Source organism: Xenia sp. Carnegie-2017, unplaced genomic scaffold, assembly GCF_021976095.1.
Source record: "Xenia sp. Carnegie-2017 unplaced genomic scaffold, XeniaSp_v1 HiC_scaffold_24, whole genome shotgun sequence".
In the NCBI taxonomy this organism is placed as follows: Eukaryota; Metazoa; Cnidaria; class Anthozoa; order Malacalcyonacea; family Xeniidae; genus Xenia; species Xenia sp. Carnegie-2017.
This window is the reverse complement of record NW_025813487.1, coordinates 1,086,481-1,114,230: the sequence shown is the minus strand read 5'-3', so window position 1 is coordinate 1,114,230 and position 27,750 is coordinate 1,086,481. Positions and strand designations below refer to the sequence as shown.

Genomic DNA, 27,750 nt, shown 5'->3' with positions numbered 1-27,750 from the left:
TTTTTAAAATAAAATTTGTCATAATGTTGATGGACTATACCAGTCCCGAGAACAGCCCTGTCGAAACGTCAGTCAACAAGGCTCAGTTTGACTCTGAAGATGACTACCGCTAAGGTTGCCGAAACGTCAGTCAACAAGGCTCAGTTTGACTCTGAAGATGACTACCGCCAAGGTTGTCGAAACATCCGTAAACAACAACAAAAACAGTCCTTCTCAGGACTATACCAACCTGGACGATCTTCATTTACAAACATGTAGCGATACTCCCGGGTTCAAACCATTTAGTTTAAAGTAACAAGTCTTGTTAAAACTTTCGTAATGTGAAGGATTTTACTATTCGCGACTAAAAGGGTTAAATTAAGAAGAAGACTGACTACATTCTGCAAAGATGGAAAAGAGGCAAATGCAAAAGAGGAGAATGGAGAAACATGATCCAGGTTTTAAAGTTGGTAATTAGAGTTGACAAGTTTTAAATTTAGTTTGCATGAGTATGAGGTTATTATGAAGGATCACGGTGGTCTATTTTTACAATTTGAAGATAAATAAAAATCATCTTTAAACTAGGATTTTGTGATTTTAAATATTTCTATTTTTTGTTGTCAATATAAAAGGCCAAGTGTGCAAGTAAATAGTTGGTTTTCACTATTTATTTCTTTTTAAATGCATACTAAAATATTTCAGTTTCTAAAGAAAAATTACAACACAATAATCTATTTAAAAAAGCGTTCATTGAATTTCTAAGAGAAAAAAATGTCGCTAAGTAATTGCACGAAGCATAAAAACTTATGCGATCAACAAAAAAGGCAAGAGACACCAAGTAACCGGAGTCAGATTGGAAAAGAAAAATTTTAAACTACGACGTTATTTGAAACTGAATCAAAGGTTTTACTAAAATCAAAGGAGACCACTCGAACAAAATCTGTATGCTCGTTCAACCATTTTAACCAAAGATACCGACGTTTGTAACCCTTACAACTTAACTAACATATGTTACTGAAAGTACTTCACAAAAAACGGAAAATGCCAAATGAGAAATTAATTTAACCTAGTGCAGAGAAGCTTATACCTCATCAAAGGAGCCTTTGTTAAAAGATATTATATCTTTTCTTACATGAAGTACGACAACTCAATGTTTTCTGTTTCTAATTTGTTATTTTCATTTTTATTTGAGGGAGAAAATTTTCCTTCTTGTTTCAATGTAATAAACCATATTTAATCATTTCTACTTTGCTTGAAGTTTTCTCTTATGCCAAAGAAGACAAGTACCTCCAAAGTTTGAAAGCTTCTACCAAGGTATTTATATAAACAACTAATATTTGAAAAACCATCGATCAATTTTCTATAAAAGCGATTGTGTTAAGTAGCGTAGTCAGTTCTCAAGTTTAGTCACGCTATGAAAATTTCGGAACTTTATGATCATTTATTTCTTTGGAAACCTTTTGTTTTCATTGAGAGTCTTTCACTGATCATCAGAAAGTTGAATAAAATCAATTGTGTTTTTTTAATGTACACCGTGAATGTTTAACGACATCAAAACTCAATGTTCTAAAGCTATTCATCCGACATGGCGACATCACTATTTACTTAATAAAAACTTAAACTGTGTTTGCATTAGCCTGTACAAACGTGCGTATCTGAGCTACATCAATTATATCAATCAAAGATAATTTGCAAATGAATCATAAATACATGTTAGAGAAAAATTTTAAACTTTTTTCTTAAAGTTGTCTGTTTCGCATTACTATTATTTACAAAGAACTAAAAGATGTTTTTTTGGTTTGTACTGGCTTATGCAAACCTTGAGACTTTTGTGAGAACTCTCTAGCTGGTGCAAACCGTCAACTTTCGGTGTAAAGCTTGCACTGACATTGTCTCCAGTTCTACCAAATGTCTCCTCTGTTTGCTTAACCCTGTACAACAATTAAGCATCTTTTATTTCCAAATCCCATCCTATATTCAGTCTTCACAATTCTCTCATTGGAATTTTCTTCGTGGGTGTGCAAGAGGTGAGGTGTGACCTTTCCCTTACTAATTATCAATATACCAAACAACAAATTTTTGATTTTATCTTTGATTAAATCAAATTTTTGATTTTATCAACAATTACGACTGTGAATTGGCTTTGTCGAATATCTTTAAAAGATTGATCAATGATTTGTCTAAAGTTGCCCAAGGACGTCAAGTTATTGAATTAGGAGCGACACCAGTAAGTTGATGAATATGTTTCATAATGTTTACTTCTATACATTCTCTTGTTCATATCTATGCCACTCGAAAAGGACTGGAACATAGTCTATTGTTATGAAAAGTACTGGGACATAGTCCATCAACATGAAAAAACCGGAGCATAGTCTATCAACATGAAAAGGACTGGGACATAGTCTATCAACATGAAAAGGACTTGAACATGTCTCTAATATTTTGTGCTGACAAAGTTGATTATAATACATCTTTTTATCACGTTTTTATATGAATAGTATCAATGTCGTCTTATTTTTATATGATTTCTCCAGGTTCAAGGACGCAGTATTCGTATCCAAGTTTTGGAATGTCTCTTTTCTATTCTTAAATGTATGGTAGATTGGAGCAGGGATCTTTACTTTAAACCTGATTCTCAGGTGGACGATAATTTTGGTGAGTTTTAACATCTTTATGAAACTGAAGAAACTCGCTTGTAACGAATATAAACTTTATATTGTTATACATTTCGATAAGTTATCGCTTTATGATCCCTTGTACGCCTCGTTTGATATCTGCTACACTGACGATTTTTGTCTCCATCAAGATTCCATCTTTCTATACGCTGTATCCCCTATTTATCGAAGGTACTCCATTATTTTCTTGTACACACATTAATGTTCTTAATCGTAACTAGTTGTTCAACAATTGTAGTTAACCTCTCAGGATCTAAGCTATCCCTTAGTTATCTTACTTACCCTTGCTGGTCTCGCGGTGGATCTAGGCTATACCTTAATGTTTATAGTTACTCATTATTGACCCATGCTACCCTCAATGTTCTAGTCTATCTCTCAATAATCTATACTATCTTCCCGATGATCTAGGCTATCTGTTAATGATCTATGCTAACCTCTTACATTTGAGATTTACAATCTCAAAAAACGGGGGGTAGTCAGTCGTCTTTTAATAGTACAAAAGCCATCGCTAATGTTGAAGAATTTGAGAGTCTTAAACAGAAGAAGGAGACAAAAGAAAAGGGAATTCAATTGTAAGTTTGGTCAACAATTTTGTTTATCTTTCGTAGTTTTATTCAATTTTGTGATTTGCTTTAAGATTTAACAAGAATCCATCAAAAGGTGTAAAATTCCTTCAATCTGAAGGTCTCCTTGGTGAGACAGCAACCGAAGTCGCTCAATTCTTACACACAGATGATACATTAGACAAGGTGATGATCATTTTAGTCCATCTATATCCCTTGCAATCCTTTTGTTTATGATGTACTAGACAAAGTGATGATCATTTTAGACCATCTATATCCCTTGCAGTTCTTATTTTTCATTTCACATGATGTTGTCTTCTTTCACTAAAGTTTTCATTTTGTCTCATTTGCACGCTATCTTTAAGGAATTTGTAGAAACATTAAATGCTGCTTTGGATTTTGACCCAGTGTTGCGTTTTATGGTTTTAGACTATGATTGGTGAGCTGATTGGTGATCCAGGACAGTAAGTATGTTTTTTCACATCTCCCTCGCGTGACAAACACGTGAAAATCACGTTACGACGTTTGATTCTCATCTTAAGTATTTATTTCAACATAAATTGAGTCAAGAAAAGTTGATTATGTGAATTTGCCATGAAGCCCATGGATGGTTTGCTCATGATACATGAAATAGTAAATCAGAAAATTTAATCGCAAAATCAAAAGTTTTTAAAATGTGTTTAAGGTTGCATTAAACTCCATGTAAAAGGACAAAAGCTGTTTGAAACTAAGCATTATCTTCAAATCTCTTGGTTATTTTGTTCATAAAAAACAAAACAATCTTTTTAAATGCTTGAAATTTCTCTATCCAGTGGATAATATTGACAGAATTCAGTAAGATTTGCCACTGTTCAAAATAATCAAACAATAGTAGACTTAGATCTATTATTCGTCATGTCCTCACCTGTTCTTCATATCCTCAACTGTTCTTCACATCCTTAACTGTTCCTCGTGTCTTCCTATACTTCTTAGGTATGAACGGGAGATAATGTACGCCTATATAGATCAGTTGGATTTCACTGGTACCAATCTTGTGCAAGCTCTGCGATTGTTCTTACATAACTTCTGGCTTCCCGGTGAAGCGCAAAAGATCGATCGACTCATGGAGAAGTTTGCGAGTAGGTTCTGTGAAACGAACCCAAAGTAAGGACATGATTTGTGTCATTTATCTGTTGTTTTACATCTCGCATTGCATGCTGGTTCGTGAAACTTACGAAAAGACTTTTGTCTATGAACCATGTGTTAATTTTTTTCTTTATTTACCATCAACAGTAATTTAGGACAGGTTTTTGACGATTTTTGTTTTTTTTTTAAGTATTTTCTCATCGAACTTTTATTATTCGAGTTTTGAGGGCTGCAATCTGCTGTTAGATAGATGTAAAGTGAGTTGTTTGAACTGGGAGTATTGTTACATGTTTGTAGATGTAGATCATCCAGGTTTGTAGAGTCCTGAGAAAGACTGTTGTTGTTGATGTTTACTGACGTTTCTACAACCTTACTCATGAACAAACATGTCTAGATATAGCTAGGTTAGACTGTCTATGATAAACTTTTATTTTATATTTATCATTTATATTTTAGTGACGATGTGTTTGCTAGTGCAGACGCTGCCTACGTTCTGGCTTATTCCATCATCATGTTGACTACTGATCTACATAGTTCACAGGTTACACAGACTTACTTCATTTGCAATGGTTTTCTATAAAAGTGACTTTATGTCTAAGATCACGTGACTCCATTGTGGTCACGCTAGATTTTCATGGCGTTGATATGGAGCCTTCATTGGAATCACGTGAAAATTTAGCCTTTAGATGTGACATCGTAATCACGTGAAATTTTCTTTAAGATTAAACGGGAGATAACGAAAGAGCAGTATATTTAAATGAATCGTGGTATAGATGACAGTAAAGATCTTCCATCTGAATATCTTGAAGCAATTTATGATGATATTGCACAGAATGAAATCAAGATGAAACATACACCAAAAGTGAACAGTAGATACGATGCTACATGTATGTATTGGAACATTAATACGAGAATCATGGCTTAACTGAAAAAAATGTACAGATGCTAGGTAAAGGTCTTGACTGCGAAGTGTAGAGTCCTAGCTCTGAGATGAAGGTGGAGGTCTTGAGATGAAGGTGTTGGTCTTAAGATGGGTGTAGGAAAGGGGCTTATAATGGATATTGTGATGTTCGTTGTTGGTCTTAAGAGAGCTCCAATGCATTTTCATGAAACTAAAGAGATTTTTTATTGTGCTTCCACTTTACAGATTTGAAAAGTGAGAAACATCGTCGTATGTTCTATTCTATGGAAATGGAGCAGATGGCGGAAAACGCCAAAACACAAATGGAAGACGTGAGTCATATTCAGACGGATTTTGTCACGACGACACAGATTGGTCACGTGAAGACAATGTTGAAGGTACGGTGTTTGTGGTGTATGTAAGGATTGATTAACGAAGCGTTAATTGTGATGTCAACTTATACGGACAATGCCAAGTGCGGGAAGCGTAGATTCCAAAACATGATGAATTCATCTTAATCTTTTTAAAGAAAAGACTTAGATTATATGTAATGAATATTTGCGACGACTAAGAGTAAATTTGTTTGATAATCTAATCTTTAAACTTACCAATGAATGATTTAACTGGATTTTCTATTGAGAAAATCCACTACTTTAAATCTGCTTCTTACAACCGGCCCCAGTCCCCATTGTTGACCAATTTGTTTTGTGTGTTTAAGGTTGCATGGAGTCCGTTTCTTGCCGCGTTCAGCGTCAATCTACAACACAACGACGATTCTTCTGTTGCTTCATTTTGTCTTGATGGAATCCGCTGTGCAATACGAATATCTTGCATATTCAGCATGCCTGTAAGTTGATAAACACACAACATTCTGTTCATTTTAATATATTTGGTTATGATATAACGACATTAATGTCTCTGCATACCTTTTCATCCCCTGGTGACCCTTTCCCGGACATAAATATATATTCAAAAATATGTTGAATGTTGAATTGTTGAAATTTATAAATATATTTACGTAGTTACATACACGTCGTGTTCTTTGCGTGTTATATGTTTTAGGTTTAGATGATACTCATATGTATACTATAAAAACAGATTTTGTTTACCTTTGAATTAATTGTCTGTTTGTGTACATATATGGATATATCAGGATCCATGTGAATGTGAAATAGTCTTTTATTAAAAGTTTTTTAATGATTACAGTTAGTTATAATGATGTTAGGGAATATGAATGGAGATTCTTTACCATTAAGGTCATTTTTCGATACTCCTAATAACTCGTTTCACATTGTAGTTGGAAAGAGATGATTTCGTACCAGCGCTATCCAGGTTCATTCTAGTTACTGCGACCAGTGCCACGCATATTTATGAAATGAAAACGAAGAATATCGAGACGATCAAGACACTTCTTACCATCGCTCAAACGGATAGTAATTACATCGGGAAATCTTGGCTTGAGGTAGAGAGAATCAACTTGAACATAAACATAAAAATATAATTTTGAAGAACTCGTGCACTGTCCATACGTTATGTTCTCTCAGCAGAATATCTTCATCTCAACTTCTTCATTGTGTTTTATTACGTTTAGAGTTTTCACGGGATCAGTGGAACTGGATGGTGATGCTATCGGTAGATTTGCATGTATACATTAAACTGCATCTTACATAAGATTTTTATACATCTAACTTGACCATAATTCACTGACCATCCTTTATCCCAAGTGCCCAAATCTCCAATACTCGAAATCCCAAGTACCCAAATTTCTAGTACCCAAATCCCCTGTTCCCAAATACTAAATCCCAAGCATCCAAATCCCAAGTATCCCAAATCCCCAGTATCCAAATCCCCAGTTCTCAAATCCTAAGTATCGTTATCCTCTGTATCCAACTCTCGAAATGTTATCGTTTTTCTCCTAAGTCGATTTCGTGGAAGGCTTACGTCAAGTTTCGGAAGTTGAGCTTTCCAATCCTACAATGATACGTATGTTTAGTCTGCAGAAGATCGTAGAGATTGCTTATTGCAATATGGGTCGTATTCGGCTACAATGGTCACGAATATGGGCTGTGTTTGGAGATCATTTTAACAAGGTTAGCGATTATTAACGACTAAGATTGTATCTTTATATTATGGATAATAACATCACGTTGTTATGATGTATTCAGGTATAGTAACAAGATAATCATTGTCTTTAATGTTCTACCAACTAAACTACAAGATCAACTGTGAACTATGATGATATTTCAAAAGACAGTCCTAGTTTCTTTCATATCTCAATTATAAAAACAAGATAATCATTGCCTTCATCTCCAATGTTCTACCAACTATAGTACTTCTCCATCTTAGATAATTTATGTGCCATTTTAGTGTGGTTGTAACCCTAATGAAGAAGTTGCGTTCTTCGGTGTCGACTCTTTGCGACAATTATCCATGAAGTTCTTGGAAAAGGGGGAATTGCCAAATTTTCGATTTCAAAATGATTTTCTCCGACCTTTTGAATACATAGTGAAGAAAAACAGGTAAGTTTATGCAGGAGTCAATTCTGTCAGAAAATGTAAAGTTCTGGCAGCTTGAAAATCTTTCTCTCAAATAAACAAAACTTGTGGCAGACTTTGCAGATTCTTTTCCAAGTTGAAATTTTACGAAGAATTTTACAAATGACGTCTTTCAATCAATCGCTCTGTTTTGTCTGTTATAATTCGAAGGATTTGATTCAAATTTTTTCTTCGATATCTTTATGAACTTGGCAACAAGGACTGCAATTTTCAGTCTACGATTTGCTTGAATCAACAACTGAATTTTTCACATTTTAGTTCTTCCACAATTCGAGATATGGTCGTACGATGTGTTACACAAATGGTGCATTCGCAAGCCGCAAACATTAAATCTGGTTGGAAAAATGTTTTCTCCGTTTTTCATTTGGCTGCGTCCGATCATGATGAAGGAATCGTGGAACTCGCTTTTCAAACAACAGGTTTGAAGTTTAAGGAAGGAGCTTTTTCTTCTAATCTTACCGCCGACCTGTCTGTTGTTCTCTTGGGTAAGGTTCTTGTATCGATGCAAATTTTAAAATTTTAAAATAAAAATGGTTGCATATGTTTGATGACATGATGGTGAATCCGTTTCCAAGCTTGAACTACTTAGAAATCTGTAAAATATTATTAAATTAAATTCAAATTGAATTTGAATATCGTTCAAGTAAATGTGTTTCTCGGATGTGACAGAGAACTTCGTTTATTTTGTAACAAGAATTTTCTGTGTTGTTCTTTTCATGGTAATTCAGCCATATTTGTATAAGTTTTTAAGGTAAACATTTATTTACCATGAAGTCGATGGATGTTCGCCTCATGATGCATGAATGAAAATTAAACGAGAGTTAATGAAGAAATGAAATAAATGTATGAAACATTTTTAGTTGATGCAAATTACGAGTCAAAAGGCAGAGTTATTTTAACTTTCCTAGCCCTGTTTCTCTACTGTTTCAACGGCACTTGTAAATCAAAGCTTTGACAGATTCATTTATCCCACAAGATTATCAGTGTATAAATTTCACATCCCCCATTTTCTCTTTCAGCCACGATTTTTGAAAAATATTTCTCCGCGACCATCGACTCTTTCCAAGTTTCCGTCAAGTGTTTCTCGGAATTCGCATGCAACGCAAGTTTCCTGGACACGAGTATTTAAGCAATGATACGAAATGGCGCCAAATTTTTTTCCGAAAATCTTGTGGTACGACGATTGCAAATCTACTTTCTTTTCACCTTTGAAATGATTTAAAATTTTGCAAAATCACATCAAAGCTAACCACTTTGAATCAAATCAAATCCAAATCATCTATTTCAATCGCTTTTTCGTGTAGCATTTTCCAATGGCGTCTGTTTTCTTTTCTTTTATAAACAGATGTTTAAAGACTACGGAGTAGAGGATGCTGGGATATCAGAGCAGGACAGAATCTGAGTAAAAGGCTGGTTTCCAGTCCTTTTTGAGCTTTCGTGTATCATCAACCGATGTAAACTAGATGTCAGAACAAGGTATGGTGGAAATGTTTAGCTGTATGTACTGTATAGATTAGTATGTATTGTATAATTTGAATGTGAGCTATTTACCATCCATCAACTAGAGGCCTAACCGTAATGTTTGAAATCATGAAAACATACGGGAACACGTTTCTCCAACATTGGTGGCGAGATGTGTTTAAAGTCGTGTTTCGAATTTTCGACAACATGAAACTACCAGACAGACAGATAGATTGGCAGGAGGTTAGAAAACTGTCATTATTGTACTCTCATTATATGGCAAACGTCACTTCCGGCTAAATGGCGCACTATGATTGGCTCAGAAACATTTTTGCCTGTCCATTCTCCCCTAATCGACCACGGTTGAAAATGCGTAGTTGATAATATGTCATTATAGTGGTCTTATTGGAAAGGTCGTTTCCTTTACATAGAATAAAGTCCGTGTATAAGGTGTTGTATTTCCTCGTTATAAAGTGAGACATCAGCTGAGGATGTTTTGAAATTTGTGATGTTTTTTTATAGAAACAAGAATGGATGACAACAACTTGTAATCACGCTCTATATGCTATCATCGATGTTTTTACTCAGTATTTTGATATTCTTGCTGAAATTCTTATTGATGATATGTATCGCCATCTAGAGTGGTGTGTGAAACAAGGTAAGCTTGAGATTACGCAACGCGTTTCTGCTTGGCATACGCCTTGGTGATTCTTTCGTTCTGTCATAGTTTGTGATTGGTTTGAAATATCAGAGTTAGTGATTGGTTTGGTTTGAGGTACATTAGTATACAAGAAGTATCAGAGTTTCTTACAGGTTCGACTGTAAATGCTTTGTAACACCATGTCCTGCTTTGCTCGTTCATTCAATACATGTCTTTAGATAACGAGCAGTTAGCGAGATCTGGTACCAATTGTTTGAAAAATCTCGTCATATCCAATGGCAACACGTTCTCCGAAGAAGTTTGGGAAAAGACATGTCAATGTGTAAAGACGATATTTGAATCAACCGTACCTCACGAACTATTGAAATGGAAATTGCTTGAGAAGATTTATCTGATGATAAGTATTGAATCGTTTCCATTTGCCAAAATGATTTAACATTTGGTTAATCCCGGCTACGGGATCATGTAATCCGCCCCTTAGTATTTTTTATTAAGTTTTAAAGCCCGACACTCTAAAATTTTTCACAAACTTTCATAACTATTCTGTTTGTTTTATGTATTTATTACCCTTAAAATTGACGTATATTGTAGATAATGTCATCTGTCGAGCTGGAGGATGATATCGTGCCCAAATATCCGGAAGGTAAAGAAAAAGTTTGTGAATTCTTTTAAAGGAATATTTTTGCTTCAATTGTCACCATGATTATAAGATTGGAAAATATTTCACGGTAAGCTAAAGCTCGCATATTAAAAAAGCTCATTTGAACCAAAAGCTCATATGAAGCAAAAGTTCGCATATTGCAATATAGCTCGTGTGAATCTTTAACTCGTATGGACCAACAGCTTGCATTCTTTGAGTAACAAGTGAAAATTTTCCGTATTATTTTTAGACGAGGACGAACAAGATGGCCAGCAATCGTCAAAAGGTTTGAATGAAATGGAGGAGGAAATGCCTCAAGAAACAGTTGAAGAAACCAAAGAACAAGACAGCATTAGTTTACATAGTACACCTAGTTTACGAGTTGAACCTGTCGAAGAACACGAACCAGGTAACTATGTGTTAGAAATCAATTGAGATTAATAATTTTTTGTCACAGCCTACTGCCATTTACGTGTTTAATTTACTTTGGTTTATTGGAAAGGCGTAGCAAAACGTATAATTGATATATGCGTTTGAAAAACTCAATCTGAAGTGAAAAGCGACGTCATGTAACATTTCCTGAAACTGCTTATGTTCTAAAAATTTACATTTTTTGCAATGTTTGAAACAATAATGTTGTTAATGGTTACTAATAGAACTAATAAGATAAATTAGCCCTTTGGGTGGCATATTCAAAAGTTGTATTGAAAAAATCGTCTGAGCGTGAATACGGAAATGTTCAACCAACACCCGAGTGACATTTTTTAATTTTTTCATGTATGTACTTTAACGTCGTAAAATCATCTCATTATTTTAGTTGTGAAGACGGAGAGGATGCTGTTCAATTCATTGATCATTAAGTGTGTCGTTCAATTGGAACTTATCCAAATGATCGACAATGTCGTCTTTTTCCCAAGCACCAGCAAGCGAGAAGATGAAGATACTATGGCTGAATTACAGGTCAGTTGTAATTACGGTCATTGTAGGCAACACTGAGATAAATTGCTTGGTTGTGATGTTGTTTTACCAGAGTTCCCCTTGGTAGCATAACAAAGTTCTTAGCTGAAGCACAGAATAGAGAGCTTTAGCAAAGACTACGAGTACGATTTACGTCATTTTGGAGCGAAAACATTGTAGCGACAACAAAAACACGTAGCCGTCATCAATCTGAGTACGATGTTTTGTAAAAAATTCGTAGTCGCGACTACGATGTCTTTTTAAGCAAAGAAAGTAGGTATATTTCTTCATTCTGTAAGAAATTAGTTTACAGTACTATTTTCGAGCATCCAGGCTTTAATTTAGAACCCTTTTTGAGCGCAGATGTACATTTAAAAGGAAAATATGACCTTTAAAAGTTTCATGTCTTTCGTACCTAAAGTGAACGGTAAACAAACAATAAAATAGTACAAATATATCGTACATAAAACTTAAAATAGTGAAGATTTTTCAGTCTAAAGAGTCCTATATTCTTGCAAAACCAGTATTACCGATTCATTGATATCCTAATTGACAAATAGAGCCGTAGCTGCTTCGCAAACTTCGGTGTTTTACACAATAAAAAGGCTCGTTCTGTTGTTTACAACTAAAGCAAAATTTTGACGAAGGGACAACGACAACAAACTTCCTCGTGCCATTCTCTTACACGGTCAAATTTCGTACTCGTTGTCGTAGTCGTACTCTTGCTAAAACTCCCTACTATGTAATATACAGAAAATACACTTGGCATCTTTAGTTAGCAATAAATTTAATTAATGAAAAAGTTTTTCAAAACAAAATGTGCCAGGATTGTTACCATCGCACTTGAGTCTTTAGTTGTAAGAAATAGATTTAATCTCGGAAACATTGTCATTTCGTTGTCTCTAAGCCATCACAATTGGATAGCACAAAATAAAGTTGCTACAAAACATTTTTTGTTAGTTTCCTCCAAAATTCCTCCCAGAATAAGCTAGAGGATCCATACTTCAAAAAATTTGTCATTATTGCTATCCTTATCTATCTACAGTAATTAGTCATTTCCAATCCTCGAAATTCCCATGTGTCTTTTCACCAGAATCCTTTATCCCTCCATATGTCTATGTAAGTCATGCATTCATCTTATATAAAGTTCTATATTTCATATTCCTTGTTTTTAGAAACTCATTGCTTATGGTCATATTGTTGGTGATACACCAGACTCCATTGAACCAGAGAGGCGTTTAATTGACAGAATTATCGACACTATTTATAGTTGCTTTACTGGTATAATTACTGATGTAAATGTTCAAATACAAATTATAAAATGTTTATAAAAGTAATCTCAAACTATTAAAGTATTTAATGAGGGAAATGATATATCCTTGAGGAATTTGAAGATGGTAATGACATATGTATCCCTAGGTTTTTACATTTTTTGTCTAATTTTTTTTCTATTTTTAATATTACGTCACCTACACCAGGTATAACATAGAGTTCACAAAAAAATTCTCGTACTATATTGAACTTGCAGGAACGATGTCTCTTTCAAAGGAAAGAGCTATTTGTTATATGAATATAAGAAAAAATATGCTAGAAAGACAATTCGATCTTTTATAAAAACAGGACATTAATTTAATTTTCAAAGCCTTAATCAAACTTTCTACTTTATGAAGTTATTATAAATTACTTACAAAAATCATCACAGAAAAGAGTATCCAAACATGTATCAAAACCGTATGAGGTACATACCCATATTTTTCAAGGAGTTTAATGAAGTTAATCATTTATTGAATCTAAAAGTTTCGTCAAATTTTCGTAGATTCTTTACAATACGACAATAAGAAATTGAAGGTCTGTTATGCCGATCGGTGCTTAGTACAAAATACATCAATACATCTCTTGATCTTTGACCCTGGAATTTCAGAAAAACAGTTTGGCGGTTTCCATTTGGACAATTTTTGGCCTTTATTCTTTTCAATTTTTTTCAAATTTATACTGGGGCCTGTTGCACGAAGCGTGGATAGCTTTATCCATTGGATAGTAGTTTTTCAAATTTATACTGGGGCCTGTTGCACGAAGCGTGGATAGCTTTATCCATTGGATAGTAGTTTTTAAATTTATACTGGGGCTGTTGCACGAAGCGTGGATAGCGTTATCCATTGGATAGTAGTTTTTTAAATTTATACTGGAGCCTGTTGCACGAAGCGTGGATAGCGTTATCCATTGGATAGTAGTTTTTAAATTTATACTGGAGCCTGTTGCATGAAGCGTGGATAGCGTTATCCATTGGATAGTAGTTTTTTAAATTTATACTGGAGTCTGTTGCACGAAGCGTGGATAGCGTTATCCATTGGATAGTAGTTTTTTAAATTTATACTGGAGTCTGTTGCATGAAGCGTGGATAGCGTTATCCATTGGATAGTAGTTTTTAAATTTATACTGGAGTCTGTTGCATGAAGCGTGGATAGCGTTATCCATTGGATAGTAGTTTTTTAAATTTATACTGGAGCCTGTTGCATGAAGCGTGGATAGCGTTATCCATTGGATAGTAGTTTTTAAATTTATACTGGAGCCTGTTGCACGAAGCGTGGATAGCGTTATCCATTGGATAGTAGTTTTTAAATTTATACTGGAGCCTGTTGCATGAAGCGTGGATAGCGTTATCCATTGGATAGTAGTTTTTTAAATTTATACTGGAGCCTGTTGCACGAAGCGTGGATAGCGTTATCCATTGGATAGTAGTTTTTAAATTTATACTGTAGTCTGTTGCACGAAGCGTGGATAGCGTTATCCATTGGATAGTAGTTTTTTAAATTTATACTGGAGCCTGTTGCACGAAGCGTGGATAGCGTTATCCATTGGATAGTAGTTTTTTAAATTTATACTGGAGTCTGTTGCACGAAGCGTGGATAGCGTTATCCATTGGATAGTAGTTTTTTAAATTTATACTGGAGTCTGTTGCACGAAGCGTGGATAGCGTTATCCATTGGATAGTAGTTTTTTAAATTTATACTGGAGCCTGTTGCACGAAGCGTGGATAGCGTTATCCATTGGATAGTAGTTTTTTAAATTTATACTGTAGTCTGTTGCATGAAGCGTGGATAGCGTTATCCATTGGATAGTAGTTTTTTAAATTTATACTGGAGCCTGTTGCACGAAGCGTGGATAGCGTTATCCATTGGATAGTAGTTTTTTAAATTTATACTGGAGTCTGTTGCACGAAGCGTGGATAGCGTTATCCATTGGATAGTAGTTTTTAAATTTATACTGTAGTCTGTTGCACGAAGCGTGGATAGCGTTATCCATTGGATAGTAGTTTTAAATTTATACTGGAGCCTGTTGCACGAAGCGTGGATAGCGTTATCCATTGGATAGTAGTTTTTTAAATTTATACTGTAGTCTGTTGCACGAAGCGTGGATAGCGTTATCCATTGGATAGTAGTTTTTTAAATTTATACTGGAGCCTGTTGCACGAAGCGTGGATAGCGTTATCCTTGGATAGTAGTTTTTAAATTTATACTGTAGTCTGTTGCACGAAGCGTGGATAGCGTTATCCATTGGATAGTAGTTTTTTAAATTTATACTGTAGTCTGTTGCACGAAGCGTGGATAGCGTTATCCATTGGATAGTAGTTTTTTAAATTTATACTGGGGCCTGTTGCATGAAGCGTGGATAGCGTTATCCATTGGATAGTAGTTTTTTAAATTTATACTGGAGCCTGTTGCACGAAGCGTGGATAGCGTTATCCATTGGATAGTAGTTTTTTAAATTTATACTGGAGCCTGTTGCACGAAGCGTGGATAGCGTTATCCTTTGGATAGTAGTTTTTTAAATTTATACTGTAGTCTGTTGCACGAAGCGTGGATAGCGTTATCCATTGGATAGTAGTTTTTTAAATTTATACTGGAGCCTGTTGCACGAAGCGTGGATAGCGTTATCCATTGGATAGTAGTTTTTTAAATTTGTGAATGTGCATGGTTATATTTTGTTTATGATGATGAAACTTTGTAATTCTAGAACCAATATTGTATTTCATTTATTGTCCAGTTCGAATCGTTGATTTTTTCCTTTTAAGATATTTTTGAAGCGCTCAAAAACGTTGCTACTCAATTCAATGGATAGCGTTATTCGACCTTCGTGCAACTGATCTCTTCTCCGATAATTTATTGGTAAAGTCTCTGTAAAAATATAAATCTGGTGAGAACCATATATAGACAATGAACATGATTAATGTCTACATTTCAGCTGTATCCAGTTACAAGGAAAGGAATCAGAATGATCTCGTGATGAGCCCATCCTTTGCATTTCAATGTGTTTACATTACAATACGATTAAAGACAAAATTGAAGAAATATTTCAATATAAAACTGTGACTCTACGTTGTGGAACGAAATAATAAGTGTGGAAAACAAGTAATAGTCGTTTTGATCATATTTGGTGAGTAAAATTGTATAAAACATTGATTTTAAAGCGGTATTGTTTAGCTACTCGTTGTATTGTAAGGTTTGACTAAATGGCAGAATACTCGTCCACTTGGATTCATTGACTGTGTATCCACATTTTCAGTAGATACACAGATGATATTATGCCGTATATAAGACGATTCTAACTTCTGAGAAAAGAAAAATCAACGTGAAACGAAACTATAAGATAAATAGCGCTACATCTATTGGACAATGTGTCACAATGCATTAATCAAATGCGTCGATAAAATGCGACCATCAAAATGCGTATTGAAACAACCAGAAACAGCATTTGCAGCCTCTATATATACTAAACATTCAACAATGTAAAATTACAAAGTTTCCTCTTTGCAACGATTGGAAAGAAAGTCTTCCTCAGCAACTCAATGCTTTAAACTTCCCATGACAAATGCATGTGCGTAATTTAACGTAAATAGTTCCCATTTTACAATGCTCTTACTTCTTTAGTAATGTTCATGCTTACAGAAAGAGAAAGATACTTCACTTGTTTTTATTATTCATGAAAATTTCTTCCCGTATACTATTTTATACTGATAAGTTTTACATCGTCCATATTATTATTGATAAATTGATAAAATTTACGACAAGCCAGGTTACGTTGCCAGAAAAACTGTCTGTTGCTCATTTCTTTTGCTGTTTTTCAGTTTTCCAATTTTTATGAACACAAAACGGTTAAAGCCACAAAGAATTCAACATAATTTATGTATTTTTTTAATGATCCTTTTATTGGTTTGAAAATGACTGACTCAAGTAGTACCAACTATTGTCTGACTATAGCTGCTGATCTTTGGTTTGCAAAGTCAAACTGTGATAAAAAATGGCCATTTGGATCAATATTTGGATACATTTTGGCCTATTTTCTATTCTAATAATTTTTCGGAATCATATTGGTAACTTATTTTAAAAGTCTATGTCAAAAATATAAATAGAACCATCTATGGACAATGAACATGATTATTGTCTACTTTTCAGCTGTATCCAGTTACAAGTGCGAAAGTAAATCAGAATGATCTCGTGATGAGCCCATCCCTTGCATTTGAATGATGTGTACATTACAATAGGATTAAAGACAAAATTGAAGAAATATTTCAATATAAAACTGTGACTCTACGTTGTGGAACGAAATAATAAGTGTGGAAATGAAGAAATAGTCGTTTTGATCATATTTGGTGAGTAAAATTATGTAAAACATTGATTTTAAAGCGGTATTGTTTAGCTACTCGTTGTATTGTAAGGTTTGACTAAATGGCTGAATACTCGTCCACTCGGGTTCACTGACTGTGCATCCACATTTTCAGTAGAAACACAGATGATATTATACCGTATATAAGATGATTCTAACTTCAGAGAAAAGAAAAATCAACGTGAAACGAAACTATAAGATAAATAGCGCTACATCTATTGGACAATACGATAATATATATTTATGCTTAGTATATCAAATTGCGTTTCATCATATAAACACAAATGATCTGTTTATCAACCAAAACGACTATATTTTAATATTTAAATCAACCACGAACGATTTGCATGAATTATACATTACCACATTGATATGTAATTATAGATTTATAGTGCCATTGTCGCACAACCTAAGCGTTCTGTTGTGCGGGATGCTAAATCACGATTCTTTTGAGACAAACGTTGGTTCATTACCACGAGTATTAAAATCAAAAAATGCTTATCCAATTCGTCTTTTCAAGACTTCAACTCAATGCGTTACAATGCATTAATCAAATGCGTCGATAAAATTCGACCATCAAAAATGCGTATTGAAACAACCAGAAACAGCGTTTGCAGCCTCTATATATACTAAACATTCAACAATATAAAATTACAAAGTTTCCTCTTTGCCACGATTGGAAAGAAAGTCTTCCTCAGCAACTCAATGCTTGAAGTCGCTAAAGAAGACCGCGATGTTTTACGATTTTTGTGGGTAGGCGACGTAAATTCTTGCACTATTACACCAATTCTTATTCCGATTTTGTCGAGTTGTATTTGACGTGAACTTTTCTCCATTTCTTTTGAATGCGACACTTCGTTACCATTTTGATAAATTTGTTGAACGTGATCGCGACTTTGTTCAGAAACTTAAAAATAGTTTTTATGTAGATGATCTCATTTCGGGAGATAAAACTGAAAACGATGCGATAGAACTTTACTCCAAATTGAAAAAAGTGTTGTTGAATGGAGGATTTCGATTGCGAAAATGGTTGAGTAATAGCGCGAAAGTTCGTAAAATGATCTCACGGGAAGAGGGTGAGTCTGTTATAAATTCTCTTTCACAAGCCGAAGAGGACTTTTTTGCGAGTAGCACTTTCGGAGCTAACAATGAGACGAAATTCGAAAGGATTCTAGGCCTTCCGTGAAGTTTTCATTGTGATACTTTTCATTTTGAAATAGGCCGAATTGCATCAAAGGCAGTGGGGGTCAAGCCAACTTGGCGTAACATCTTAAAGGGGAAGTCAGAGTTCGGAACAACTTTGGCCCAAATGAAAGATTATATTTTTATTACCTTATATACCAAATATTATATCTTCTAGTTAAATACAAGTCGAGATATAAAGCGATGAAACCACGAAATTTTGTATATTTTGTATCAGCTATTATGTACATGCGAGCGAACCTGCGATCAAGCAGCGGTAAAGTCTCGTGACGTCACTGCGCGCTTTCGCGGGAGCGTATATATATTCAAATAGACAACATATCAGGAAAAGCGACACAATTACAATTACTTTGTTTACTTTAAATATTTCGGAACAATGCGGTCAATGCCACATTGCATGGTGCCTAATTGCACTAACGGATCTAGAAAAACAAAACGTAGCGATGTATCGTATCATCGATTGCCAAACGACCCAACAATGCAAAAAATATGGCTTGCACGGGTTCGTCGTGATAATATACCGAAGCCAAATTCATGTTACGTATGTAGCGACCATTTCACCCCAGATTGCTTTAGTACTTCTCTAAAGGAGATATTCGGCATGAAATCGAAAAAGATATTAAAACCTAGTAGTGTACCATCGATATTTCCATTTTTAAATCGTAAACCCGAGCGAAAAATGTCACACAGAAGAGAACAAATGAGAGATAGAATTGCAAGATATGAGGTAAATAGGATATTGCAACCATATAGATTATATTTGAAGTTATTGAACTGTTCTTTAAACAATTAGCTTTGTACTCTCTTGGTTGAGAAGTTTGACTATTTTGTAGATGATGATTATACCTATCTTGAGGAACTAGATACAGATGAGGAATCTGAAGGTGAGGAACTAAAAAATCAAAGAAAATTCATTGTCTTTGAAAGCATGCTTGATAAGCTGTTCGCAACATGTAGAATATGTGGTTCTCTTTGTGAGATTGAGAAGTCCCATATTGGTAGTATGGTTGCCATAAAAACAACATGTAGCAATAATCATACTTACCAGTGGAAGTCTCAACCAGATTTGCACAATAAACCAGCAGGTAATATTTTAATTCCTGCTGCAACTATCATGACTGGAGGAACCTATGAAGCCACCAAGCAATTTGCAAATGCAATTAATTTAAACTTTGTAAATAAAGATCAGTTTTATGAAGTTCAAAATAAGATTGTCTTCCCAGTCATTGACAATGTCTATAAAAACAACAAAAAAAATTATTGAAACCATCAAAAACAAAATGAAACCGGTTGACTTATGTGGTGATGGTAGATCAGACAGTCCTGGTCATAGCGCAAAATATGGTACATATACATTAATGGATGAAACTTCAGAGAAAATTATTGACTTTTCTCTTGTTCAAGTCTCTGAAGTTTCATCCTCTAATGCAATGGAGAAAAAAGGATGCCAAAGAGCACTTGACAATGTCATTGAGCAAGGTGTGAAAGTGAGATCATTGACAACTGACCGCCACATTCAAATAACCTCTGAAATGCGAAAGAGGTACCCTTCCATAGTGCACCAATATGATGTTTGGCATCTCTCAAAGTGGGTGACAAAAAAATTGACAGAGAAGGCAAAGAAAAAAGAAAATCATGAGCTACTAGAGTGGATTCAGTCTGTATCCAATCACCTTTGGTGGTGTGCACAAAGTTGTCAGGGAAATGCTGAAGTGCTCCATGAGAAATGGGTGTCCATTTTACATCATATAGTCAACAAACATAATTGGAGAAATAGCAAACATTTTTGCAAATGTGCACATGGCCCTTTATCTAAAAACAAAGAAAGAAAAACGAAATGGTTGCAGGCTGGATCTGCCCCACATATAGCATTGGAGGAGGTTGTTCTGAATAGAAAGCTTTTAAAAGATATACAACAGCTTACAGAATTTCACCATACTGGCAACCTTGAGGTCTACCATTCCTTGCTGCTAAAATATGTACCAAAACGTAAACACTTCTCATACAAGGGAATGGTGGCCCGTACTCAACTAGCTGTGATTGATCACAACTCCAACACTGGAAGGAGGCAAGCAACAGTCACCAGAGGTAAGGAAGAAGGGGAAAAAAGGTATAAGGTGGTCTTCCCAAAAGGACGTAAAAAATGGATAGTGAAACCAGTGTTGGAGAAAAAGTGTTTTGATTTTGTACTGCAACTGATGGATGATGTGGTAGAGTTCAATGTGGACATGAATCCTCAACCATCAGACAAGCATGTTAAACTTCCAAAGAATATTGCACCTACTCCAAGACCAAGCAAAAAAGAAGTGATAGCAGCACACCGATCACGAATGGCTGAAATACACACATAGGTGTGGCTAAATTATAGAATACCTGGCAATTTTAAATATCAGAAATTTTTCTTGTTAGAGAATGACTAGACAGACCTGGCTTTTATATAGGCCAAGTAAACAGTCAATTAAGTATTTAATAAATGATAATATGACAGCAAACAACTAGCTGCTAAAAAAGAAACAGTCAAGCCAGGTATCCTATAGTTTATTACTCTGACAAAATGTAATCTTTGCAATTGAACAAATTATAGCTACATATGAGACAAAGCCAGCCTGCAAATTTGGTTCTAAAGAAATTAATAATGGTAAAGCTAAGAAATTAACATCACAGGACAAATTTGCAAGCTAGCTTGAGTGATTGTTTATATTATTATTACTATACATAAAACTAGGTGTTTATGTCCTACTTTTGTCAGTCGTGCAGATAATTAACATGCTATTCTATAGCTAGTGCCACATGGCAATTTGAAGCATGTCGCTCCCGTTACTTGAGAAATAGCTACCATGTTGCCAGTAATTTCTTACGCCATCGTGGGCTTTGTAGTAATTATGGTTAGAATAAGGTTCGGTGTAAGTATAAGTTAGCAACAGCGCTTTGAAATTCATAAATTGAAGATGGCATCAACAGCAAGGTTTTACGATTTACCTACAATTTATAACACAGAATACCGTGTACTAAAACAGAAAAACAAAGTGGGAACAGTTTCTTAAGTAGCGGAGAGGTTTTCTTTAAAGTTTTACAAAACCGGTTATCTAACACTTAAATAATAATCTTCCGCGACTGCCAAGTATGTGGGCACGGCCTACATATTAATACAATTCTTTAATAAACAAACTGTGATTTCGAGGACTGTAAATATGGTGAACCAGATAAAAAGAGTACATATATATATATATATAATGTAATATAGAAATATACAAATACCTCGAAAATTGTGGTGTCGTTAAAACTCTGAATTGGAATCTTCAATACACATATTTTCTGCTTTCGTCTTAGCATGTCAGAAAAATATGTCCCCGTTTCATTAACCAGTTCAAAAATATAATATTTAAACCCTTCATTTATCTTTGAAATTTCTTTACCATCTTTTAAGTTAGAACAGGTCAAAATATCGCTCGAAGAATCGTTTAAATACGCCATTTACCTAGAAGACTTTAAAATTGACAGACAAAACATCTATTCTATTCTCTTCGAAATTGCTCGATTACAGAGTCGCGCAGTGACGTAACGATGTAATTCCGCTGCTTGATCGCAGGTTCGCTCGGATGTACATTTATATTTGCAAAATAACGCAGTTTCATTGCTTTATTTCTCGAGTTGTATTTAACGTAAAGATTTTAGACTTGGTATGCAAAGTAATAATACAATACTCTTTCATTTGAGCCTAAGTTGTTCCGAAATCTGACTTCCCCTTTAAGTATTTTAGCTACTCTTTACGATCCATTAGGAATAGTTAGTCCAATTGTGGTAACAATCAAAATTTTGATCAATGATATTTGTAAAGAAGGGTTAGACTGGGATAGTGATATTAACAACAATATGTATAATATATGGAATGCATGGTTAAATGACTTGAACATAATACAAGAGATTGTTGTTAACAGATGTATAAATGGAAAAATAGATAAGCCAGTAAAATGTATGTTGCATGGATTTTCTGATGCTAGTGTTAAAGCTTATTGTGCTGTAATTTACTTTGTCTTTGAATTAAATGGTGCCTACATCGAAGACTAGAGTTGCTCTAATTAAGGCAGAAACGATTCCTCGTCTAGAACTTATGTCAGCCTTGATCCTAGCAAGACTAATGTCTACTGTTTTGATTGCACTAGGATCAGACGTTCATAACTTGAGATGTAGACAGAGGCCGCGGAACCGGGAGGGCATTGGGGGCAAGTGCCCCCCCACTTTTTGCAACAGGGGAAAATGTGCCCTTTTTCTGGAGTGAAAGTGCCCTTTTTCATGGTATAGAAATGCCCTTGTTTTAGGTAAAATTGGACTGATAAAGTTTTTCTTAGATACAAGTAGCCCCCGAGAGTAGAACAAAGTCTGTCGGCATCATGCGAAATCAGCTATAGCTTAGTTTTTGATTTTGATTACCCAGATGGATCAAAAATCGCGTTTGTCGATTGGGGTTGTCTTCGCAGGCGTCCGCCCAGTAACTTAACCAATGAGAAGTCGCAATTTATGATCCACATGAGACTATTAATTCTACGGCAACGCATTGCTCCCGTCGTATTGTCTTACAGGCCATTGGTCCTACAAAACTGTTGACAATTCATAATCATAATAATTGAAAATTTTGCGGTTTAAATCACTTCTAATCGAAATCATCGTGCCTAGAACTGCTAGGCGAAAACGAGAAAAGGAAAAAGAGCTTGTAGAAAGAGCTAAAAGGATGCGAAAACTGACGAGTTTTTTTAGTAGTGCTCCAGCAGAGAACGTTGTTGACCAAAACATCGACTCTAGGTCTAATTTGACACTGCCGTCAGCTACAGAAACTCCATCAACGTGTTTATCTCCTCATTCTCACGAATCTGACTCTACATCGTCTTCAGAGATACTAGTCGCGCCGCCGACCGAACCAGTTCACACACCTTCTCAAAACCTAACGTATGCGTCTTTGCCAAGTTCCATGACTACCGCCCTATTGGTAGGACCTATGCAAATTGAGTCAAGGGAATGTTTGCTAGGACTCGATTGTAAGCGTTTGTGCTGTACAGGCCGACAGCCTTACCATCCTACCCTAGAAGAAATAAAGCACTCGTCTAGAAATCAGACCAGTACAGAAAGATCGTCGAATGTACGAACTTGTCCGTCTTCCATATTTTTGAATTTTTGAAATATACATGGGTCACATACTTCATGACAAAAGGCACCATTGCCTGTTACTTCTGTAAAAGAGCGATGCGTCAGGACTTTGTTACTTTCAGTCATAATGGTGAAAAGGCTTTTCTCCTAGGACAATTCAGCGACGTTTAATAGCTAAGGACGTTTAATAGCTAAGGACTTTGTTCTCAAAAACGAACGTAGGGTTAGATTTTTTGGGAAATTTTAATAGTAGAGAATACGCATAGCATTCTAAGAATGTCTACCAATATTTTGCAGACTTTGAAACTTAATCATGATTCATGAAACAATGCATATCTGTAATATACTAAAACAGTAAGCTGCAAACTCACATGCCCTTTTCGGTCAGTGCCCCCACTTTGAGATACTTCCGCGGCCCTGGATGTAGATTTTGGGTAGATAGTAAGACTGTGTTATGTTGGATTGAAAACAAAGGTGAATGGAAACAATTTGTCAGACATCGCGTTAATGAGATTTTGAAATTGAGCGACAAGCCAAGCTGGGGACATTGCCCAGGGGAACAAAATCCAGCCGATATAGGATAGCGGGGTTGCAGCGCGTCTTTCCTTAAGGGAAGCACCTTGTGGTGGAAGGGTCCCCCATGGTTATCAAGTTCGGAAGGTTTTAGGCTAGCTAACTGCATGATCAAAGAGACATCAGAATCGTGCCAAGACATAAGAAAGGCAGCAATGGTAACCCAAGTGACACGAAATTCATGTAGCATTGCAAATGTTTTAAATATACAGCGTTTTGCAAATCTTGGCAAGTTGCTCAGAGTAACTGCATATATTCTACGTTTTATTAACAATTTGCGTGCCGGCAAAGATATGAGTGCGATGAGGAAAGGAACTGTAAAAGCTTTCGATATAAGAGAGGCAGAAAGGGTGTGGTTGAAGACAGCACAGAATGAGCTTCGTCTGCAGGGAAATTACGACCAATTAGCACATGAACTTGAAATTGTAGAAAAGGATGATTTGTTGAGATGTCAGGGAAGGTTGAAAAACGCCGACTTAGATTTAGAAGGTAGAGAGTCAGTAGCATTGCCTAGAGCACATCCACTCACCACTCTGATCGTTAAGGCTTGTCATGAGAGAGTTCTACATAGCAGGCTTAGAGTAACTTTGGCTCAGGTTAGAAGCCGGTTTTGGATACCAAAGGGTCGACAGGTCGTAAAGAGTATAATAGGAAAGTGCTTGAAGTGTAAGAGACATGAAGAGAAAGCGTTTCCTAGTCCAGAAGTAGCAAGTTTACCAGAATTTCTAGTACGCCAGGCAGTTCCGTTCGGAAATGTAGGAGTAGATTTTGCAGGACCGTTGTACGTTAAGGAAAAGAAAGAAACATGGAAAGTTTACATTGCGCTTTGGACTTGCTGTGTCACTAGGGCTGTACATTTAGATCTAGTACAAGATTTGTCAACGAACACCTTCATCAAGTGTTTACGCAGATTTATTTCTCGTAGAGGACGTCCACGTTTCATAGTTTAGGACAACTCAAAAACATTCAAAGCAAGGTTACTTAAGGATTTACGTAACAATGAAGAAGTGCATGGGTACTTAGCACAAAGCCACGTAGAATGGATCTTCAATCTTGAAAAATCCCCTTGGTGGGGTGGGGTTTTTTAGCAAATGGTAGGGACAGGAAAGCGAGCGTTGAGGAAAGTTTTAGGACAAGAAAAATTGACTTACGGCGAACTTCTCACAAATTTTATTGAAATTGAAGGAATTGTTAACTCACGACCGTTGACTTATGACTACGACGAGACCGACGGAGAAGTATTGACACCCTCACACTTGATATTTGGGTATAGATTGGATTCTTTATCTGACGATGTAATATGTACAATGGACAAAGATATAGATGAGGCTAAGAGCCTTCGTAAACCTTACAGATTTATGATTAAGTTGAGAAATCATTTTTGGTATCGATGGAGAAGAGAATATTTAACGAATTTAAGAGAGATTCACAAAGGAAAGGGTAAGATGAAAGGTTCAATTGCAAAGGTTGGAGACGTTGTGTTAGTTTATGATGAAGGATTAAAGCGTGGGTTTTTGAAGTTAGCAGTTATTGAGAGGTTGGTTAAGGGTAAGGATGGGGTCGTTCGGGGTGCAACAGTTAGAATGGTTGAGAAGGGACGATCAAGGGTTTTAAACAGGCCACTGCAAAAGCTGTATCCTTTTTTGCAAATAAGTTACAAATGTTTGAATGAGGTTGAGGCCCGTAAAGATAAGACTTGTAAAGGTGAATCTAATCAAGTTGGCGAGGAAGCAAGGTCACAAAGATCTCGTCAAGCCGTAGCGTTGGACTCTCTAAGTGGAAAACCTCAGCAATGCTTGAACCATAAGTGTTCAAGCAGGGGGGTGTGTGGGATATTGCATTCTTTTTAGCTTAGCAATAAAATTGTCGTACCTATGTTAGTTTCCTTTTAACATTGCTTTGTTTTAAGTACGTTTTGTAAGTTCTTTGTTTGTTTAGTTAGTTCTTCCTTTTTGTGCAACGCGTGAGAACTTGAAACGCAATGAAAGAGTGAGTACTGCTAATGACGTAAAAGGAAAGCTTGACTTATGTTTTGTTGTAATTACCGTTAGTATAAATACATGTAAATAATTAACTCTAATATATAGCGTAAAAATACTCCAATGATGTACTTGTAGCTTGTTTAGCTTGTAAAATAAAAGGTTCAAAACGAAGAGTGTTAGTGAACCAGCTGAGGAGCGCATTCCTCGAGAAGGTTCTTATTTATGCATTTTTATTTCTATGACAATTATTTTTAGTCAGTGATGTATACTTAGTTATAGAAAAATACTGTTTGTTGAAGGAGATCCTGACTCACTCTTCATCTTCGTTCGTTATTTAAATGTGTTTATGTAACAAAACTCATATGGATAAAAAGTTGATGTTTCAATAATGTATATGAATTATGATCACCATTTTTTAACTGATATGTATGTAGTCACGTTTTTTATATTAAATTTCTTATCTTTTGTTAGGTACGTAACATGTAAAGAACTAAAGCAAGCATAATTTTGTCCACACGATCGTCGTATATGAAGTCTTATTTCTAAAACAAAGGTAATTTTACGTAAGTTAACTGAGATTTTGTATTTACATTTCTAACTTAACAAATTTGATACCGAAGCATTGCGTAGTATGAAGTATGACTATAAACAAATCAATGTTTATTTCCATTCCAAATGAAAATCGTTTGAATGATTCTATAAATGACTTTTAAAGCTATATTTAATACCACGACTGGAAAGTAGGTTTCATTTTTTGTTTCAAATTATCCACTTAAAAATTGCGGCTCTTACACGAAGAAAAGGTTTGATAATAAATAGTTCTGAGTCAGTGATGCGCTTGACATTCACAGATGCCATGTCATTATGTGACATTTCTTTTTAAATATAATTAAACTTAAGTAAACAGTACAATGTACAAATGTAAAGTGAAGATTAGGTTCCAGGGGTCAAAATGAACTCATGATAAAGTATATATTTCATCATCAATCATTATTTTTTAATATAATTACACTTTAGTAAACAATACAATGTATAAATGTAAAGTAAAGATTATGTTCAAGTGGTCATAATGTACGCCAGATAACGTACATATTTCATCATCATTCATTTTGCACGTAATTTATTCTTAGATGAACTTTGATTTAGCATGTACACTGAGAAACTGATATCAAGATACTTGTTTTGTTTTCCAACGTGTCTAACTGTTTTAGTTACTTGAATTAAATCGTGTAAGAACAAAAAGTCGAGAAATTTCACTGACTGTCAGGCTAGGCCCGCCGTGAGGTAATAGGCAAGGGGACACTTTTGTTACGTGCGTGGTCCCGAAAGAATAACTACTAATTTTGGTTCTATTTCCACACGCAACAAAGATAGTGTGAACCAGTTATATTTCTCAAACAATTTATTAATAAACGCGTAAATATTAAAGTAGATAAGTGTCTTAATAGCAATATCAATAAGTATGAGTAAAACTTATCTCCTCTATCTGAGTACAACCGCGAGTCTTTATTCTTGAGCGTTCGTGAGTCCAACAATGACTCACAATAGTTTTCCAAATAGATTAAAGCACAGAAGCCAAAAGATAGTTATGGCACAGGAGCCAAGATAGTTGTCTGGTATATTGTAGCTTGTCAACCTACTTCGGTAGGCTATGCCTCCTAAGTTTCTC

The 27,750-nt window shown here is 35.3% G+C and overlaps 2 protein-coding genes, 1 long non-coding RNA gene and 1 pseudogene across 7 annotated transcripts in view; 3 read left to right on the top strand and 1 right to left on the bottom strand.

Moving 5' to 3' along the window:
* The window catches only part of LOC124450948, a 43,845-nt gene that overhangs the window by 9,659 nt on the left and 6,436 nt on the right, over positions 1–27,750 (top strand). For 2 of the 4 annotated variants that reach the window (XR_006950273.1, XM_047001599.1), the window contains exons 1-3: positions 15,542–15,951; positions 16,971–17,167; positions 26,553–26,644. The gene's annotated coding sequence lies outside the window, so the exon portion shown is untranslated. Of the gene's footprint in view, positions 1–15,541; positions 15,952–16,970; positions 17,168–26,552; positions 26,645–27,750 lie in introns of those variants that run through there. The other 2 variants (XM_047001598.1, XM_047001600.1) reach the window with 2 other exon arrangements.
* LOC124451179 lies at positions 24–9,968 on the top strand (annotated as a pseudogene).
* Positions 11,260–13,313, top strand: LOC124450964 (brefeldin A-inhibited guanine nucleotide-exchange protein 2-like). The gene is made up of 2 exons (XM_047001623.1): positions 11,260–11,520; positions 12,693–13,313. Exons 1-2 carry the CDS (start codon positions 11,395–11,397, stop codon positions 12,846–12,848), a joined length of 282 nt encoding a protein of 93 aa, XP_046857579.1. The 5' UTR covers positions 11,260–11,394; the 3' UTR covers positions 12,849–13,313.
* Positions 19,113–22,118, bottom strand: LOC124450973. Of its 2 annotated transcripts, XR_006950288.1 has the most exons (3): positions 21,643–22,118; positions 19,430–19,620; positions 19,113–19,276 (listed from the first exon to the last, which is right to left on the bottom strand). It is a non-coding gene; the product is annotated as an uncharacterized LOC124450973 (long non-coding RNA). The 2 variants fall into 2 exon arrangements; XR_006950287.1 differs by having other exon boundaries at positions 19,117–19,620.